Genomic DNA, 21,089 nt, shown 5'->3' with positions numbered 1-21,089 from the left:
GAGGAGCAACAGGTTTGAAAACAGGTCTAATTCTTAACAGAGCCTGAACAAACTCTTTAACATCTTTCAAACTAGCCAACTTCTTGTGAAACAGAACAGAAAGGGCAGACATCTGATCCCTGATAGAACTGGCTGACAGGCCTTTCTCCAGACCCTCCTCGAGAAACTGAAGGATTATGCATAGTCTTCACTCTAGGCAAAGAGAAACCTTGGTGGTCACACCAGTGAAGATAAGTTCTCCAGATTTTGTAGTAGATGTACATAAATAAAAAGAAAGAAGTGCTCAACCTGGGAACGAACAATAGCATAATAGCTTGTTCTATAGCTATTTACCACCCAAGAAGCAGCCTCTTTTTGCTCAACATGTGCCTTTCACAGAGAAAAACTTTCCTGTAGCATATCAGTCTGATCCCGATTTAACAGTACAGTCCAGGCCTGAAATACCAGGCAATCCCTCTGAATGAAATTGCAAAACCGCAGACTTACGTTTCAGCCTAGTGTGGGCCTCGTCAGTGAGGTGCCAGTAAGGTGCCTGGTAGTAGATGTGCCGGGCTACAGGCTTGCAAGCCTGGATAAGAGTATTAACCACACTGCCAGAGAAGCCTTTCTAAGCTAAATCAACCTTTCAATCTCCAGGTGTCAGCCTTAGAATATGTAGGTTTTAATAAAAGAACTGGCCTTGTGTCAACAGGTCCTGATGAAGAGGCAACCGCCAAGGAAGAGCAGACAACATGTTTACTAGGTCTGCATCCCTAATCCTGCATGGCCACACAGGGGCTATCAGAATAGTTGGTATTCCCTTGTGCTTGATCTGAGATACCACTCGGGGAAACAGATAAATTTGGTTGAAGTTCCACGGGCCAGCTAGAGACTCCACTAGCTCTGCCTGAGGATCCCTGGATCTCAATTCGAACTTCGGGAGCTTGGCATTGAATCGGGGAGCCGTCAGATCTATATTGGGAACATTTGCAAGTTATTTCCAGAAAAAAATCCTGATTCAGGGACCACTCCCCTGAGTGGAGAGTCTGCCTGCTCAGGAAGTCCGCTTCCCAATTCTCCACAACTGGAATGTGGATAGCTGTAATCTGACATTGATGTCTCTCCTCCGACAGCAGGATTTCAGACACATCCTGCATCACCAGAGAGCTCCGAGTGCCTCCCTGATAGTTGATGTAGGCCACTGTCATGATGTTGTCCAATTGGAATTGGATATACCGAGCGGAACCCAGTTGAGGCCATGCTAGAAGCGCATTGTATGGCTCTAAATTTGAGAATATTGATCGGGAGAGACACTTCCTCCTGACACCAGGTTCCGTGGTCTCTCAGAGAACCACACCCCAGCCTGACAGACTCACATTTGTGGTGATTATTACCCAGAAAGGAAGACGGAAAATAGTCCCTAGGAGAACTGGGGTGGGGGATTGCTAACAGGTAAGACTCCCTCTCGTCTGGACGGCCAGACAGATAATTTGCGGCAGATCTGAATGATCTCAAATGAAAGCAAGCAAACAGTATAGCCTCTGATGCCGCAACTATGAGACTTACCACTTCCAAGCATTGTGCTACAAATGAGCATTAGACTGAAGCAGGTGACACACCCTCTGAAGCTTCTCTCTTCACTGATTTGTGAGGTAAATGTGCATACTGACAGAGTCTATGATCGTTCACAGAAAGTTTACCCGCTTAGCAGGGACAAGGGAGCTCTTTTCCAGATTGACTTCCAACCATGGACATAAAGACATAACAGCAACCTCTGTGTGTGGTCCTAAGCCATTGGAAAGGATGGAGCCTGAACCAGAATGTCATCCAAGTAACGAGCTACTGTTAGCCCCTGCAGATGAACTGCGGCCAGCAGAGCTCCCAGCAATTTGGTGAACACTCGTTGTGCTGTAGCCAATCCGAATGGAAGTGCAACAAACGGGTAGTGCTTGTTTAGGAAGGCGAACTGTAGAAAATGGTAGTGATCTCTGTGTATCAGAATGTGAAGGTACACGTCCCTTAAGTCTATTGTGGACATGAACTGACCCTCCTGAACAAGGGGAAAGATGGATCTTCTCATTTCCATCTTGGTGGTGGGAACTCTTATGAACCTGTTGAGCCCCTTCAGGTCCAATATATGGCAGAATGTGCCCTATTTCTTGGGAACCACAAAGTGATTTGAGTAAAATCCCTGTCCTCTCTCTGATGAGGGTACTGGAACCACCACTTCCATGGCAATGAGGCTGTCCACACAGTAGTGCTGCTTTTTGTCCTGGGTTTCTTGATACCCTTGACAGCAAGAAGCGGTCCCTTAGGGGACGGGACCAAAACTTATTCTGTAACCCTGGCAAACAATGTCCAGCTCCCAAGGGTCCTGGACGAACTGAGACCATTCCCTCTGAAACAGAGAAAGTCTGCCCCCCCCACACACACAACCTGGCCCCATGTCGGGGGTGATCCCATCATGCTGACTTTTTTTTTTAGATTAGGGCTTTTTTATTTTTAATAGGCTGAAATAGAGCTGAATGCCATTTTAAGGGCAATGCCCTTTTCGGGGCAATGGGTAGATAAGTTTTTTTTTTTAGTTAGGTTTTTTATTTTGGGGGAGTGGGGGTTGTAAATGTTAGGGGGTAATGTGTTTATTTTTTTGGCAAAAGAGCTGTTAACTTTAGGGCAATACCCTACAAAATGCCTTTTTAAGCGCTATTGGTAGTTTATTTTTAGATTAGGGTTTTTTGGGGGGTTTTAAACGTGGGTTTTAGGATAGGAATAACTTTTTTATTTTGTATAGTTTTGTTTGTTATTTCCTGTAATGTTAGTTGTTGTTTTTTTTGTAAGGGAAGGTTTTGTATTTTTTTATGTAATGTTATAGTTTTATGTAAATAAGGTTTTTTATTTTTAGTAATTTTTTTTATTTTTAATGTAGTTAGTATATTTTTAATTTTATTTAAGTGTATTTTAATTGGGGTTAAGTTAGGGGGTGTTAGGTTAGGGGGCTTAGTTATTAGTTTAATACTTTGCGTTGTGGGTGGTTGGCGGAATAGGGGTTAATATGTTAATTAGGTAGTTTTTATTGTGGGGGGTGGCGGTTTAGGGGTTAATAGGCTTATATAATAGTTTGCATTGTAGGGGTGGTGGTTAAGGGGTTAATAAATTTTATTAGTGATTGCAATGTGGGGGGGTGGCAGTTTAGGAGTTAATATGTTTATTTAGTATTTGCGATATGGGTAGATGACGGTTTAGGGGTTTTGAATCGCATTTTGACGTGTCGATTACATTTTTTTTGTCCGGTTTAGATTTTTATGTGTGAATTCAACCTTTTTTTTATTTTTAGTTATGCGTGCAATATGATATACTGGCGTATGTTACTGGTGATGCCAGAAATGCGTAGTTGCGCACATTTCTGAACCTCAACAGTTTTCCCGACTCACGACAGTTTATTATATGGCAGCATGTGTTATGTGATTCACCCACTGTGTGAGGTGAACTTAGGGGCGAAGTGGGTTTCAACAGTTGCGCTGAAAAATACACCACATATCTAATCTAGCCCCAGAGGTCTGCAGGCTTTTAAACAAGAATACTGAAGTAGAAGTGCACATACATCTCAATCATTGGTAAACCTCTTTTACACCAATAAGGGTATAATATAAGGATGTAAGCATGCACTCAATCAACCAATTATTTATAAAACAACCTGCAATTAATATGTTATTTGTTAAAGAATAAACAAATAAACTAGATCAAAGATTTAATAAAAACAAAAAGTGGAACTCACTGAAAATCCTTCAAAGCTCGACTGCGTATTGGGATTGGTGGCTCTGGAAGGATTGGAGCTTTCAACTCGGGAGGTAACGTATCAATAGAGATGCGCTGCTTTTGTCGGACATCAAGGCAAATTGGCGGTAGGTCTCTTACTGTTCAACAAAGAAGATGAATTATGTTTTATGTTACATACCATAGCATAAAGAAGATATATACAGGTGGCCCTCGTTTTACAACGATTCAATTTACACCGTTTCAGAATAACAACCTTTTTTTCAAGTCATGTGACTGCTATTGAAAAGCATTGAGAAGCAGTGCATTTATTAAAATAGCCAGTAGGTGGAGCTGTCCGCTTGTGTTGCAGCAAAGCCAAGCAAGCTGAAATTAATCAGTTTAACCAGACCTGAGCTATCGAGCAGATTTCAAGAGAACAAGATCTTCCTGTCTATAAATCAGTCCAGATTGGAATGCATAGAAAGAACTGTTTGCAGAAAAATGCAAGTGAAGTCTGTGTTGTGTGATTATTTTATTAGGCGTATAATGCTGTTTAGCAAATATTTTTGTTCATTTAGCTTAGTTTAATTATATATTCTGTGTTGTGTGATTATTGTATTAGGTTTATAATGCTGTTTAGCATTTAAAGTCTTCATTTCAAAGCTTTAAAAATAATGTATTAGGTGTTACTTATGACAATTTTGAGAGGGGCCTAGAACCTAACTCCCTCACTTCCCATTGACTTACATTATAAACTGGGTTTCAATTTACAATGGTTTCGATTTACAACCATTCCTTCTGGAACCTAACCCCGGTGTAAACTGAGGGCTACCTGTATTTAATTTACATTGAAGGCCACAAAACAATTATTTTTTCCAAACATTACAGGCTTTAAGGGACATTAAACCAAAATATAATGAATCACAACAATATTTAATTAAATAAAGAAAATTACAATATAGAGCCATTATTTATATTGAATTATTTTGCTGTAAAATGCCTTGGAAAATGATGCCTCTTCCACAGAGGCTGGATCGTTTCCAGCATACATAAGTATTGTGAAATTTAAAGGGACATTAAAGTCAAAATTAAATGTTCATGATATAGATAGAGCAGGCAATTTTAAAGAACTTTCCAATTTACTTTTATAGTCTAGATTGCTTTGTTCTTTTGGTATCCTTTGTTAAAAAGCATACCTAGGTAGGACCAGGAGCAGTAAAGCAATAGTGGTTAGATTTTAAATTTTTTCTTTTTATTGTGACGTTTTGGGGTATTTAGCCCCTTCCTCAGACAGAAATATACATATACAACACACATCAAACTTACCCTCCTATATACCCCACAAAGTTGCAAATGAGTGAACACAGGTGTGTCGCATCAGCATCCCATTAGCGCTACTGAGCATGTGCAAATGGCCAATTACGGCAACACACCTGGATCCACATATATATATATGTTTTGGGTAAAGTCAGATACTGGGTAATCCTAGGACAATCCTAGGTAAAACGGACATTACCCACGCAACTGTGGGCAAAGCCATATGCATGATGATCATAAATCCCCTCAGAGCGCAGAGTCACTGCATGAAACGTATATATGTTGCACTGTAATTCCCCCATCTTCACTATCTTTTTTGCCTCCACCTGGGGGTTTCAAGGGGGGGCAAAGTCCCCCTTGTAAACCTCATTTCCCAAGTTTCACTTGGGGTGGATGCCAGAGGATCAGCAGGGCGCCTTCCTTGAACCCCCCAGGTGGAGGCAAAAGAAATAGTGTAGATGGAGGAATTACAGGACATCTGGCTTTACCCACAGCCGCTTGGGTAATGTCCGTTTTACCCAGGTAATCCTACTATTATTCGGTTATCTTACTTTACCGTAACATATATATATATCCCTTTAATTATGAGTAAATGTAACAAATAGATTTTAAATCACTAATCTGCTGTGAGCAGAAGAACTGTGATGATCACAAGAGCAGTATAGCTTAGATTTTTGTGTCTAGCTTTCCCGTTTGGCAAGTAGTCCTTTCGAGGAGTTTGCCAGAGAAGCACTCCCGTTGTCATGGATATTATATCACTGTGCTTTTTCATATTGGTTTGTTATTAGCTCCATTTGGTTGGAAAATTAATAATATAAAAAAAAGATAATAAAACTTTTTTATCTTTAGTATTATGGGCTTTTTTAACAGACGATTTCACAATACCATGGCTTCTGTGACTTTTTGAGATTTTACGGAAGTTTTACAATTCCTGTATATGGTACCTATTTTTGTATACAGTCATTTTTATATATATTTTTTACACTATTTGCTAATTCCTGCATTAGACTTTTTATTTTAAGTTTTGTACAATTAAAGGGCCATTCTAGTTCAATAATAACTCTGGATCATTAGAACATGTAGGGCAAGATTACATATATCATATCATTATATACAGCGCTGCATATAAAAGCGGCACGTATATTTCACCCGTCGGCCGCAATTTTTACTTCCATAAGCTATCATAGAACTGCGTCGCAAATCGGTATCACATATTCAGTGCAAGGAGTTACGCAGCGAAAATGGAGACATTTTACTCCATTTTCACCTCATCACACATAGGCAGGTGCAGCAAGCCTTGCGCTGAGTATGTGAGCACCGTAACTCCCGTAACTGCCTGAAAATATTCACTAACACCTAACGCATGCGCAATATCTATCTACCTGTCAACCGCAATCCCCCACTGCAATAACTAATAAAGTATATTAACCCCTAATCCGCCATTAACCCACATCACAATAAACCTAATAAAGTATATGAACCCCTAATTCGCCATTAACCCACATCGCAACAAACCTAATAAAACTATTAACCCCTAATCCGCCAAACCCACACAATGCAATAATCCTAATAAATCTATTAACCCCCAATCCACCAAACCCCCACAACGCAAATAACTAATTAAATTACTAAGCCCCCTATACTTTATTAGGTTTACTGCGATGTGGGTTAATGGTGGATTAGGGGTTAATATACTTTATTAGGTTTATTTCAATGTGGGTTAATAGTTTTATTAGGTAGATCGCAATGTGTGTGAATGGCGGATTGGGGGTTAATAGTTTAATGAGGCATATTGCGTTGTGGGGGGTTGTCAGTTTAGGGGTTTATACCTTTATTATTAGTTCCAATGTGGGTTTGATGGCGGATATAGAGGTTTTACGCATCGGGTTTATTTTTGGGAGGCGAGTAAGACTTTTACTTCAGATTTGAGTTTTTTTTTTTTTTTTAAATGTAGGCGCCGGCAGTTTCTAAAGTGCCATAAGTCACTAGCGACTCCAGAAATTTGTATTTACGCTCATTTCTGGACATCGCTAGTTTATCCGAATTACGGCACTTTATGAACTGCTGGCGGGGTTTATGTAATACCCTGATGTGCGAGGTAAAAACATAAATTATGCTTACCTGATCATTTTCTTTTTTTCGGATGGAAAGAGTCCACAGCTGCATTCATTACTTTTGGGACATAAGAACCTGGCCACCAGGAGGAGGCAAAGACACCCCAGCCAAAGGCTTAAATACTCCTCCCACTTCCCTCATCCCCCAGTAATTCTGCCGAGGAACAAGGAACAGTAGAAGAAATACTAGGGTGAACAGGTGCCAGAAGAAAATAACAGACGCCCCCAGAAAAAAACGGGCAGGGAGCTGTGGACTCTTTCCATCTGAAGAAAAGAAAATTATCAGGTAAGCATAATTTATGTTTTTCTTCATAAATGGAAAGAGTCCACAGCTGCATTCATTACTTTTGGGAAAACAATACCCAAGCTATAGAGGACACTGAATGCGCAAACAAGAGGGTACAAAAGGCAGCCTATTCTGAGGGCAAAACAACAAGTATTGGCGCACATCCAAACACTTAAGTCCACATATTTATAACATATTTATATATGCTGCAAAAAAATATTTTTGCTTGCTAAATATTCTTAAAATTGTTAAAATAAAATTGGGATCATTATCACGCAATATTATTAACATATATTTATGCTGCAAAAATTTTTGCCTGTATGCAATTAAATTTTTAAATATAGTTGGGATCTTAGTCACGCAATATGGCCATATTCTGCTAAGCCAGTCACCACTTACAAGGTGTCCCAAAATAGACTGGTCCTAACACTAATCAGTTTAGCTTAGCTGGGCTGAATCATTCGATTCTAATATTCAAATACAGAATTCCAACACTGCAGTACTATGCCTCAAATCATGACTGCACAGAATGAAACTCCCTAGCTTTATATATATACCACAATCACATTGTCTGGAACACACCTGGGCAGGGTGGTGTGCTTTAACCAAAGGGATTTGGTCAGCTTCCTATTTAAGAAATACAACAAAAAGGGGGTTTGTTATAAATATGTGGACTTAAGTGTTTGGATGTGCGCCAATACTTGTTGTTTTGTAATTATTTTGGTTACTTTGGCAGCACTCCCACAATATGTGTGCTAATATATAAAATGTTTTTGGTGTGCTTAACCAAACCCCCTTTTTGTTGCCATTCTGAGGGCACCAGGCCTGAAAAACCCTTACCCAACAAAAAACCTGCTTCGTCCGAAGCCGAGAAAATTTGGAAGAGAAAAAAGGCCCCAAGGACACTGACCCGCAGATAGTCCACAAGCCTTGCTAGAGACCACAGAAAGAACACAACTGAGCCAGCACGCCTCGAGGAGACACCGTGGCTCAGAAAGCGGTCCTCAACAACACACCCCATACCAGAGAAGGGGATCAACAAACATAAACTCCCAAAAAGGAAAAGAGATTGGGGAACAGGCAAGGATTCCCCAAAAACCCAAAAAAGGGTATAACAATTTCCAAAAAGGAAAACACCAGGAACAAAGCCAAACTCACAGAGACCGAAGCAAGATGCGAGATCAAGGGGAGGCAATGCCCAGACCCCAGATGTACAGAAACCACAAGGTTAAAACCAGGAATCCGACACAGAGAAGAACTTCTCCTCAAGATAGTGCAACCGCACCCTAAAAGAAGACTGAAGAGGAACTCAAAATATTGAAGTCTTCATAAACCGATGTACGTGCAGCAAACCCAGAAGGCAAGCCCCTGGGTCAACACCAGACACTACAGTCATACCAGGATGACATCAGTAGTAAACTACTTGCAGGCAAGTTAGAGCAGCAGAGGATAGGTCACAAACCGTACCACAGACTGCAGAACATCCACTAAGCAGTGGACCCAGCTCAGGAGTAAACAAAAATCCACCAGCCCTACTCCATATCCTGAACATGGAGAAGCACAGAAACCTCAAAAAGGCTCACCGTACCACAAGGGCCCAAAGGCGAACATAGAGTCATGGTAAAAATCTGCCAACACACCAATAAAGTGCAAATGGTTGCGACTGATTTCAAACTGCAACCTTCCGCTTGCTATGCAGCAAAGTAACCCACAGGCCTCTACAGCTGGCTGTCAGGTCTGAAGGACAGGGGAGCAGAAAAAACCCCAAACACCAGTCCCCAAAAAGAGGACGGAAAAAGATGGACTCAGCCACCCAACGGAACTCAGGTGCCAACCCAAGAACTCAAACAATAGGAAGTCCAAGGGAATCCATAGGAGAGGAACAGAGAAAATGCAATAGAGCCTTAGAAGCCCCAGCACAACACTCCATGACAGTCTCGAACATGAAGACATCATCACCCCAGAGGAAACAGAACCCCAGAGAATGGAGGCTCTCCTCTAGAGGATAAAAAACTCCTGTTCCAAAAACTTGCACACAGGACAGGACAACTAACCTCCAGAGAGAGGAAACCCCACCCCCATAAGGAGGACAAACGACCCCCCCGAAGGGGAGTGTACGGAAGGAACAGCGCACAAGCTCATAAGACATGAAGCCATAGGCTGAGGAAACAATTCCAAATGAAATCAATTAGACGTCATAGATGAACATCGAGGAACTCCCCAAAAAGGGAGTAGAGCACACCTCAGACAAAGGGCACAGAGATCCTAGCCAAGCCTTCTAGACTGAAGGTCATAGCCTGTGTTCCCTGGAAAAAGAGGATCGCACCAAACCAGCCACAGAATCGTAAGTCTTCGGGACATCTGGCAGACCCACAACAAAAAACTATAGGAATGAGTAAAAACTATAGGCCTGAGTCCCAGATCGTTCCAGGGAACCTCCCAAGGAACATAACTGGACCAACCTGGAAAACGGGAACAAGTCACACCAAAAGGGAAGATGACACTCCAAAGGGAACTGAAGTACAACAGAGTTGCACGAGTGGCCTAGAGCCAACCAAGGCAATAAAACGCCCAGAAAAACATTTAAGACAAGGTCACCCAAAGAGTGAGCAAAACAAAGGCTAGTCTCTATAATCCCCTACAGAGTATCAGAGGACCATACCCAAGGAAAAAGAATGCAGAGCATCCTAAACCCCGGTATAAAAACCTCTAAGCGAAGCTTGAAGAAGGAGACATTACAGCCTACCATCCACTGATAGGGAACAACTTAATTCCCGAAGTAGGAAAAAGCCACAAGGACCTCCCATAAGGCGGCCAAGACCGCTAAGGGGCAACATACAAGTCCCGAAGTCTCATCCGAAGAGGAGAACCTCAAAAGAAAAAATTCAAACAAAGGACAAATCCAAGAGCCACAAGGGTAAGACCGCCAGAACCGGCGGTAAGTAGGTCTAAAATCCTCCCAATCTCCAACCCACGCGGGGAGGAACACTCCGCATCCCGACATAAAGATGGAATCAGGAGAGAGTCAAACTAGTATTTATATAGCGCCCTTCTCCCAGTGGGACACAAATCGCTTTTCCAGCGCCCACTCTCAGATTAACCAAAGTGGCAGCTGAATTGTAATAGTTGTGATTATTACCCAATCTGAATGGTACTCAATGTATCGTCAGAAGGATGAAGGGCTGAGTCGGCCCTGCCGGGACAGAACCTATGACCCTAGGATCTTTGAAAAGGCCTAGTAGTCAGGGCATTTTACCAACTGAGTTACCTCGTCGGCATTGACCAGCTGGAGAGGTCAATGAGGACTGAACCAATCCCCCATGCCTCACGAACCCTCAGATCCACTCAGAATGAACTGAAACTTGTAAAAGAGAACAAGAATAACACTATAATATGTGAGGCACTCCAACAGGACCAGCCAGGCAGAACAGGCGCAACATGTCTGAATTAGGCCTCAGGACAGAAGGCTGAACCCAATCAGGACCAGCTTGAAACGAAGGGCTATTCCTGTCAAGGCCGTATAGAATCCCCCCAAGAGAGGAAAAAAACAGCAGGCACACATAGGACTAAACACGTCCATAAAAAAACTTCCTTAGAAGTAAAAGTGCGATCAAACATTGTGAGTATTGATTCCAGACAAAATTCCCGAAGGAAATATAAAATATGAGAGGTATTCAAATAAAATAAAGGATAAGGCAACCCGCAGGTTTATCACCTAAGTAGAACAGACGAACCCGCAGGAGTGCCCAAAAGGGCCCCTGTTCTGCCAAGCTCAAACTGAAAAAAGTACTCGATAACAAGATTATAAATAGATTACATCCCCTTATGTCTATTTCTGAAAGCTATTTGAAGAAGCAGACTGAGAAGTCTCAGATCCAATAAGGATGGGATCTTCCAACAAGGCCAAAGCGTGCCTCAAAAGAACAAGAAGGCTAGTAAGTCTATACCGAAAACCGCAGCATACCCCTACCGGAGCGAAGGACGACTCCGGCCTTGAAGGCTGACCCCCGAAGCCTCAGGGACAGTTGTTCCCCCAGAGAGCTAAACAGGCCACCTTATGCCTGAAGAGCCCTGGATAACGGAACACAGACAGTATCCAAAACCAACTTCTGGAGGTTGCATACGCACTAGTACCAAAATTATGGACATGCAACATCGTGCCTAAACCCCTGGCGGGAAGAAGCTATCTTCCGGAGAAGGGGAAGCAAATACTGGGTTACCTGCATGCGTAGTAAGCGATGGTGGAAGGGAACTCGCCACTCGGAGAACAGAGGCCCCAGAGGCGGATGGCTCAGCGGCTCCTTGATTCCCCGATCCCAAAGAATTGAGCACTCTAATATGGCATTCAGAACATAACTGATAGGCTAGTATTATCCGGGGCAATATGCATTCTGCGCACGTAGTAGAAAATAAAACAGAGACGTCCGTTGCCACGGAATCAGACTCCTCCTTAGCTAGGATATTGATACGAGATTTGGACCCAAAACTTAATGGCACCTGACACCCACAATGGCTGGGGCACTCACCACCTCCTAAGAGTCCAATACCTGCAGATCCGAATTTCTCCATCGCCACAGGGCTAGGAATACGGAAATAGAGAGTCAAAAACGTGACCACGCCCGGTCACAAGGTGAACCGTACAGTCCAGAAAAAGCACACCCGACCATAAAGGCCGCGTCACTGCCAAAGGCAGTTATGTTCCACAAGCCATGAGCCTAAGTAACACTACGCCTAAGCAGGTCGAATCACATAACAAACATGATTAAAAAAAACCCTGTTCAATAACCCCCTCAGGAGATATTACCCTTGATTCCAAGATACAAAAGGCACCTCACTGAGACCCTTATATATAGTTAGTCCCGTAAGGTGGTAGCCTCTCGGGAAAACATTTGTAATACAATACAATCATGACGAAAGTAAAATGAAATGATCCTACCGGAATCTACGCCGTAGAACAGGAAAACCGGCCCTTCAAGAGTGACGGATAGTAGCATCGCCTCCGCCATGGACTTCAGAGAAGAAAGCAGGCAGTGGAGCGAAGTTCGACAACCCCGATTGTTTGAGGAGCTGTTAACATGAGTCAGGATGGTTTCGCAGAAAGATTCTCCCTGCATCTCCGGACTCTAACTTTCATCCAAGCCCTCACTGAAAGACTGACACGATTACTTAAAACTTCTGTCCCATGTCGAAGAGTACTACCCTCCATAAGAGACAAAATAAATTCTGACACTTCTCTGCCAACCTCCTGGGATGAAAGGCAAAGAATGACTGGGGGATGAGGAAAGTGGGAGGAGTATTTAAGCCTTTGGCTGGGATGTCTTTGCCTCCTCCTGGTGGCCAGGTTCTTATTTCCCAAAAGTAATGAATGCAGCTGTGGACTCTTTCCATTTATGAAGAAAATGATGGCGACGCAGGTTTTAGCGTCGTATATGCAATCTCGCCCGTAATTTCAGCCCTGTATGTGTTTTACTCCCGCAAAAGGTCTTAAGAAGAACTGCTGGTCTAGAGCGGACACAGACAGGGAGTCAATCAATAGTGATAGTTGCACAGCACAACCCAGCTGTGCAACTGTTGCAGCTAATTAGTACAGAGGTGGATGTATGACCCAGCTGTGTTAATGCTGCTGCTGTTTTGGCTCAGCGTCTGTATCCGCTTGCGACCAGCAGTTCCCAACCCAACCAGTACTTTAACTATGTGTTTAACCTCAATAATGGGATTTAACACATAGCATTGCAGGGAAAATACAGCCACTGGGCCTATCAGCAGCGGCAGTCGAACAGTTAGGTCATGCGACTACTTGGCTCATTGGCTTTATCTGCTCAGCAAGAGAAGTTCTCTGAAGCTCCCAAGCAGTAACTTTAACTATGTTTTTAACCTTTTGCAAAGATTAAACACATAGCATTGCAAGGCCGCTAGTGCTAAACTTAGATGTTCTAAACAATTAGAATATGTCATTTTCAAACTATAATGTCTGTTTAAATGCATGCTCTAATTGTTTAAAAGATTTCAAGGTTTCAACAGGCTTTTTGTAAGTAACTTTGCGGTTACCGTTAGCTTTTCTACCTTATTCTACTACCTCATGCAATGTAAAAATATGCAATATAAAAATATTTTATAAAGAAAATTCTTGATTTTTATGGAGAAATTATCTTGCACCTAAATTGCAAAAAAAAAATATTTCATGATTCAGCTAGAGCATGCAATTTTAAGCAACTTTATAATTTACTCCTATTATCAATTTTTCTTCATTCTCTTGGTATCTCTATTTGAAAAAGCCGGAATGTAAGCTTAGGAGTCAGCCCATTTTTGGTTCAGCGCCTGGGTAGCTCTTGCTGATTGGTGGCTATATTTTATAAAAGAAAGAATTTGGGTTTCATATCCCTTTAAGTTGTATGAAATAAATAATGTGCTGTCATTTAATATTATTCCAATTCCAATTAGAACATCTGACACAGCACTTTGTTGCCAAGGGCAGTATGATCTACTCTAGTGATGTGAGTGGGAGGGCATGATGGTGTAGTCCAAGTTGTGTTTTACATTTATGAATGAGAGAAGTAATTCAAAAAGAGATTTACTCAGTGTATGAAAAATGAGTCATACTGCCCACACACACACTACCAGCCATCAGTGGCACAAAAACTGTTTCTCAACAATTTTCAAAGTCAGATATTGTCAGCATGTCACTGATATTAAAGGGACAATCTACTTTAGAATTTTTGTTTAAAAAGATAGCTAACCCCTTTATCACTCATTCCCCAGTTTTGCATAACCAACACTGTTATATTAATATACTTTTACCTCTGTGATTACCTTGTATTTAAGCCTCTGCAGACCCCCGTTATTTCAGTTCTTTTGACAGACTTGCATTTCAGGCAATTAGTGCTGACTCACAAATAACTCCAGGGAGTAAGCACAATGTTATCTATATGACACACATGTACTAGCAGTGTCTAAGTGGCATATTTATCAAAGTGCACATACGCTGTCAGCATTTATCATTGCATAAGCAGTTCACTGCTTGTGCAATACCACCCCCTTCAGATTTGCGGCCAATCAGCCGCTAGCAGGGGGTGTCAATCAACCTGATCATATTCAATTGGGTTTATCTCTGTCTGCCGCCTCAGAGCAGACGGATAAGTTATGGAGTAGCGGCCCCTAACTGTAAAAAACTGTCAAAATGCACTGAGATAAGAGGCAGCCTTCAATGGCTTAGAACTTAGCATATGATCCTACCTAGGTTTAGTTTTCAACAACGAATACCAAGAGATCAAAGCAAATGTGATGATAAAAGTAAATTGGAAAGTAGTTTAAAATGACAAAAAATATTAGAATGATTAATACCAACCTAGGTACTTAGTCAATCCTAAAATCTGTGGCGCTGAAAAAACAGCTGAACTATAAACTTACGCACTATGAAATAAACGAGCATGATATAAACTAGCACGATATATGAGCTATAGAGATACAAAATCAGGCTGTCAATAGCAATCACACATAATAATACTGAATCAAGATCAATAGACATCCCTTATAAAAGGCATCATTGCAGTAATGCAAGGAGAGCTTGAGAAAGGCGTATTAGCTGAAACGCGTTGTTTCCTTTTTGATCCACCTGAGGATCCGCACTTGCTATACACACGCTGATTCAGTTTGAAACGCCAAAACGGCGGTACAGCTACAATTGCTAAGACTGCAAAGCGTATTTCGAACAACCGCAAAAACATTTGTGCTGACAGTGCCCAGCTGTAAGGAATCAAAGAAACAGCTATTGGGACAATGTTGGAGGAGCCGTCTGACACCTTCTGGTGTAAGTAAGACGTTTATCACCATTCTTGGAATTACTTGCCTTTCTTGTGACAAATTTCCCTTGTCTTGTCTTCTTTCTCACCTGCATTAGGATTGTTGTGCAAATGCTGGATTGTGAAGAATACCGCAATTGGTGTACAACAAACTGACTTCAATATTTTGGGTCTCACCACTCTTTTAAACCTAATGAAGGATCATTTATAGACTGATTTATTTTATTGTTCTTTTAACTATTGGTTTACTACACTGCCTTTTTATTGCTAATTTGTGACTTTTTATTACTAATCTGTTTTTATTGTATTTTACATTGTTTTTATTTTTATTATTGTGTGCATATGTTTTATGAAGCAATTGCTTTTATAACTGCTATTAAGTCTTCTATATATGTTGCATGAATTAATCTACATATGTTGCATGAATTATTTTGTATAATTACTATGTATCATACAGGGAATGAATTATAAGCCTTAAACTATATGTATTATTTAGGTTTGATAAAATCATTTAGAGGTTAATGTACCTACATTTTTCTAAATAGCCATTTAAGTTTATAGTTCAGCTGTTTTTTCAGTGCCACAGATTTTAGGATTGACTAAGTACCTAGGTTGGTACTAATCATTCTAATATTTTTCGTAGTTATTTTAAAGTGTTTCTTGGAGAAAAATCACCTGTATCTGTAGGCTTATTTCATGATTCAGATAGAGCAGTGTTTTTCAACCAGTGTGCCGTGGCACACTAGTGTGCCGTGAGAGATCCTCAGGTGTGCCGCAGCAGACTGACAACTGTGCGAGGGTGTCCCTCTTTCAAATTTTGAAATATTGGGAGGTATGTGACAGGCTCATCAGGCATCATTTACAACCATGACATTGACATTCATTCACAGACAATCATTATGATTGTTTGTGAATGAATGTCAATATGTCATGAATAGTTTGTAGGAGGCATGGCATGACAGCACAGTACAGTGTGTGTATATATATATATATCTTGTATTAGGCTACAATGTGTGATTTTGTAAAATTTTGGGATGGTGGTGTGCCGCAGGATTTTTTAATGTAAAAAAGTGTGCCACGGCAAAAAAAACAGAATTTATGCTTACCTGATAAATTACTTTGTCCAACGGTGTGTCCGGTCCACGGCGTCATCCATAACTTGTGGGAATATTCTCCTCCCCAACAGGAAATGGCAAAGAGCACAGCAAAAGCTGTCCATATAGTCCCTCCCATGCTCCGCCCACCCAGTCATTCGACCGACGGACAGGAGAAAAAAAGGAGAAACTATAGGGTGCCGTGGTGACTGTAGTTAAAGAAAGAAATTTATCAAACCTGATTAAAAAACCAGGGCGGGCCGTGGACCGGACACACCGTTGGAGAAAGTAATTTATCAGGTAAGCATAAATTCTGTTTTCTCCAACATTGGTGTGTCCGGTCCACGGCGTCATCCATAACTTGTGGGAACCAATACCAAAGCTTTAGGACACGGATGAAGGGAGGGAGCCAATCAGGTTACATAAACAGAAGGCACCACGGGTTGCAAAACTTTTCTCCCAAAAATAGCCTCCGAAGAAGCAAAAGTATCAAATTTGTAGAATTTGGCAAAAGTGTGCAGAGAAGACCAAGTCGCTGCCTTACATATCTGATCAACAGAAGCCTCGTTCTTGAAGGCCCATGAGGAAGCCCCAGCCCTAGTAGAGTGAGCTGTAATTCGTTCAGGAGGCTGCCGTCTGGCAGTCTCGTAAGCCAATCGGATGATGCTTTTCAGCCAAAAGGAAAGAGAGGTAGCAGTAGCTTTTTGACCTCTCCTCTTGCCAGAATAAACGACAAACAGTGAAGACGTTTGTCTGAAATCCTTTGTTGCTTCTAAATAGAACTTTAAAGCACGGACTACATCTAAATTGTGTAACAAACGTTCCTTCTTTGAAACTGGATTCGGGCACAAAGAAGGCACAACTATTTCCTGGTTAATATTTTTGTTGGAAACAACTTTTGGAAGGAAACCAGGTTTAGTACGCAAAACAACCTTATCTGAATAAAACACCAGATAGGGTGGATTACACTGCAGAGCAGATAATTCAGAAACTCTTCTAGCAGAAGAAATAGCAACCAAAAACAGAACTTTCCAAGATAACAACTTGATATCTATGGAATGCAAGGGTTCAAACGGAACCCCTTGAAGAACTGAAAGAACTAAATTTAGACTCCAAGGAGGAGTCAAAGGTCTGTAAACAGGCTTGATCCTGACTAAAGCCTGTACAAAAGCTTGAACATTGTGTAACAAGACAGATAGAGCAGAAATCTGTCCTTTTAGAGAACTCGCTGACAATCCCTTATCCAAACCTTCTTGTAGAAAGGAAAGGATCCTGGGAATTTTAATCTTACTCCATGAGAATCCCTTGGATTCACATCAACAGATATATCTTTTCCATATTTTATGGTAAATCTTTCTAGTCACAGGTTTTCTGGCTTGTACCAGAGTATCTATCACGGAATCCGAAAACCCACGCTTAGATAAAATCAAGCGTTCAATTTCCAAGCAGTCAGCTGGAGAGAAACTAGGTTTGGATGTTCGAATGGACCTTGTACTAGAAGATCCTGTCTCAAAGGTAGCTTCCATGGTGGAGCCGATGACATATTCACCAGGTCTGCATACCAAGTCCTGCGTGGCCACGCAGGAGCTATCAAAATCACAGAGGCCTTCTCCTGTTTGATCCTGGCTACCAGCCTGGGAATGAGAGGGAACGGTGGAAACGCATAAGCTAGGTTGAAGGCCTAAGGCGCCACTAATGCATCCACTAGAGTCGCCTTGGAATCCCTGGATCTGGACCCGTAGCAAGGAACCTTGAAGTTCTGACGAGACGCCATCAGATCCATGTCTGGAATGCCCCATAATTGGGTCAACTGGGCAAACACCTCCGGGGGAAGTTCCCACTCCCCCGGATGGAAAGTCTGACGACTCAGATAATCCGCCTCCCAGTTGTCTACTCCTGGGATGTGGATCGCAGATAAGTGGCAGGAGTGATCCTCCGCCCATTTGATGATTTTGGACACCTCTCTCATCGCCAGAGAACTCCTTGTTCCCCCCTGATGGTTGATGCAAGCAACAGTCGTCATGTTGTCTGATTGGAATCTTATGAATCTGGCCTTTGCTAGTTGAGGCCAAGCCTGGAGAGCATTGAATATCGCTCTCAGTTCCAGAATGTTTATCGGGAGAAGAGACTCTTCCCGAGACCATAGGCCCTGAGCTTTCAGGGAGTCCCAGACCGCGCCCCAGCCTAATAGACTGGCGTCGGTCGTGACGATGACCCACTCTGGTCTGCGGAAGCTCATTCCCTGGGACAGGTGATCCTGGGTCAGCCACCAACGGAGTGAGTCTCTGGTCTTCTGATCTACTTGAATCACTGGGGACAAGTCTGTATAGTCCCCATTCCACTGTTTGAGCATGCACAGTTGTAATGGTCTTAGATGAATTCGAGCAAAAGGAACTATGTCCATTGCTGCAACCATCAACCCTACTACTTCCATGCACTGAGCTATGGAAGGCCGTAGAATAGAGTGAAGAACTTGACAAGCGTTTAGAAGCTTTGACTTCCTGACATCTGTCAGGAAAATCTTCATTTCTAAAGAATCTATTATTGTCCCCAAGAAGGGGACTCTTGTCGACGGAGACAGGGAACTTTTTTCTATGTTCACCTTCCACCCGTGAGATCTGAGAAAGGCTAGAACAATGTCTGTGTGAGCCTTTGCTTTGGAAAGAGACGACGCTTGAATTAGGATGTCGTCCAAGTAAGGTGCCACTGCAATGCCCCTTGGTCTTAGAACCGCTAGAAGGGACCCGAGCACCTTTGTGAAAATCCTTGGAGCAGTGGCTAGCCCGAATGGGAGAGCCACGAACTGGTAATGTTTGTCCAGAAAGGCGAACCTTAGGAACTGATGATGATCTTTGTGGATAGGAATATGTAGATACGCATCCTTTAAATCCACGGTAGTCATAAATTGACCCTCCTGGATTGTAGGTAAAATCGTTCGAATAGTTTCCATTTTGAACGATGGCACTCTGAGAAATTTGTTTAGCATTTTTAAATCCAGAATTGGTCTGAAAGTTCCCTCTTTTTTGGGAACTAAAAACAGATTTGAGTAAAACCCCAGACCTTGTTCCACATTTGGAACTGGGTGTATCACTCCCATTTTTAACAGGTTTTCTACACAATGTAAGAATGCCTGTCTCTTTATTTGGTTTGAAGATAAGCGAGACATGTGGAACCTTCCCCTTGGGGGTAGTTCCTTGAATTCTAGAAGATAACCCTGAGAGACTATTTCTAGTGCCCAGGGATCCTGAACATCTCTTGCCCAAGCCTGAGCAAAGAGAGAGAGTCTGCCCCCTACTAGATCCGGTCCCGGATCGGGGGCTACCCCTTCATGCTGTCTTGGAAGCAGCAGCAGGTTTCTTGGCCTGCTTACCCTTGTTCCAGCCTTGCATCGGTTTCCAAGCTGGTTTAGTCTGGGAAGCGTTACCCTCTTGTCTAGAGGTTGCAGAGTTGGAGGCCGGTCCGTTCCTGAAATTGCAAAAGGAACGAAAATTGGACTTATTCTTAGCCTTGAAAGGCCTATCTTGTGGGAGGGCATGGCCCTTACCCCCAGTGATGTCTGAAATAATCTCTTTCAATTCTGGCCCAAAAAGGGTCTTACCTTTGAAAGGGATATTAAGCAATTTTGTCTTGGAAGATACATCCGCCGACCAAGACTTTAGCCAGAGCGCTCTGCGCGCCACAATTGCAAACCCTGAATTTTTCGCCGCTAATCTCGCTAACTGCTAAAATAAAGGAATTAGCTAACTTAAGTGCGTGAATTCTGTCCATAACCTCCTCATACGGAGTCTCGCTACTGAGCGATTTTTCTAGTTCTTCAAACCAGAACCACGCTGCTGTAGTGACAGGAATAATACACAAAATAGGTTGAAGGAGGTAACCTTGCTGTACAAAAATCTTTTTAAGCAAACCCTCCAATTTTTTATCAATAGGATCTTTGAAAGCACAATTGTCCTCAATAGGAATGGTCGTGCGTTTGGCTAGTGTAGAAACCGCCCCCTCGACCTTAGGGACTGTTTGCCATAAGTCCTTTCTGGGGTCGACCATAGGAAATAATTTCTTAAATATAGGAGGAGGGACAAAAGGTATGCCAGGTTTCTCCCACTCTTTATTCACTATGTCCGCCACCCGCTTGGGTATTGGAAAAGCGTCGGGGTGCACCGGGACCTCTAGGAACTTGTCCATCTTGCACAATTTTTCTGGGATGACCAGGTTGTCACAATCATCCAGAGTAGATAGCACCTCCTTAAGCAGTGCGCGGAGATGCTCTAATTCAAATTTAAATGTCACAACATCAGGTTCTGCCTGCTAAGAAATTCTTCCTGAACCAGAAATTTCCCCATCTGACAAAACCTCCCTCATAGCCCCTTCAGATTGGTGTGAGGGTATGACAGAGCAATTATCATCAGCGCCCTCCTGCTCTACAGTGTTTAAAACAGAACAATCGCGCTTTCTCTGAAATGCAGGCATTTTGGATAAAATATTTGCTATGGAGTTATCCATCACTGCCGTCAATTGTTGCATAGTAACAAGCATTGGCGCGCTAGAAGTACTAGGGGTCTCTTGCGTGGGCAAAACTGGTGTAGACACAGAGGGAGATGATGTAGAACTATGTCTACTCCCTTCATCTGATGAATCATCTTGGGCAACTTTACTATCTGTGGCAGTACTGTCCTTACTTTGTTTGGACGCTATGGCACAATTATCACACATATTTGAAGGGGGAGACACATTGGCTTCCATACAT

At 42.3% G+C, this 21,089-nt stretch overlaps 1 protein-coding gene across 1 annotated transcript in view; it reads right to left on the bottom strand.

Moving 5' to 3' along the window:
- The window catches only part of HECTD2 (HECT domain E3 ubiquitin protein ligase 2), a 375,065-nt gene that overhangs the window by 246,956 nt on the left and 107,020 nt on the right, over positions 1-21,089 (bottom strand). The window contains exon 3 of the mRNA XM_053692327.1: positions 3,755-3,893. Coding sequence (XP_053548302.1) covers positions 3,755-3,893 — 139 coding nt within the window. The remainder of the gene's footprint in view (positions 1-3,754; positions 3,894-21,089) is intronic.

The sequence above is a fragment of the Bombina bombina genome, chromosome 9, assembly GCF_027579735.1.
Source record: "Bombina bombina isolate aBomBom1 chromosome 9, aBomBom1.pri, whole genome shotgun sequence".
NCBI classification, from domain to species: Eukaryota; Metazoa; Chordata; class Amphibia; order Anura; family Bombinatoridae; genus Bombina; species Bombina bombina.
This window is presented reverse-complemented; position numbering and strand designations above follow the sequence as displayed.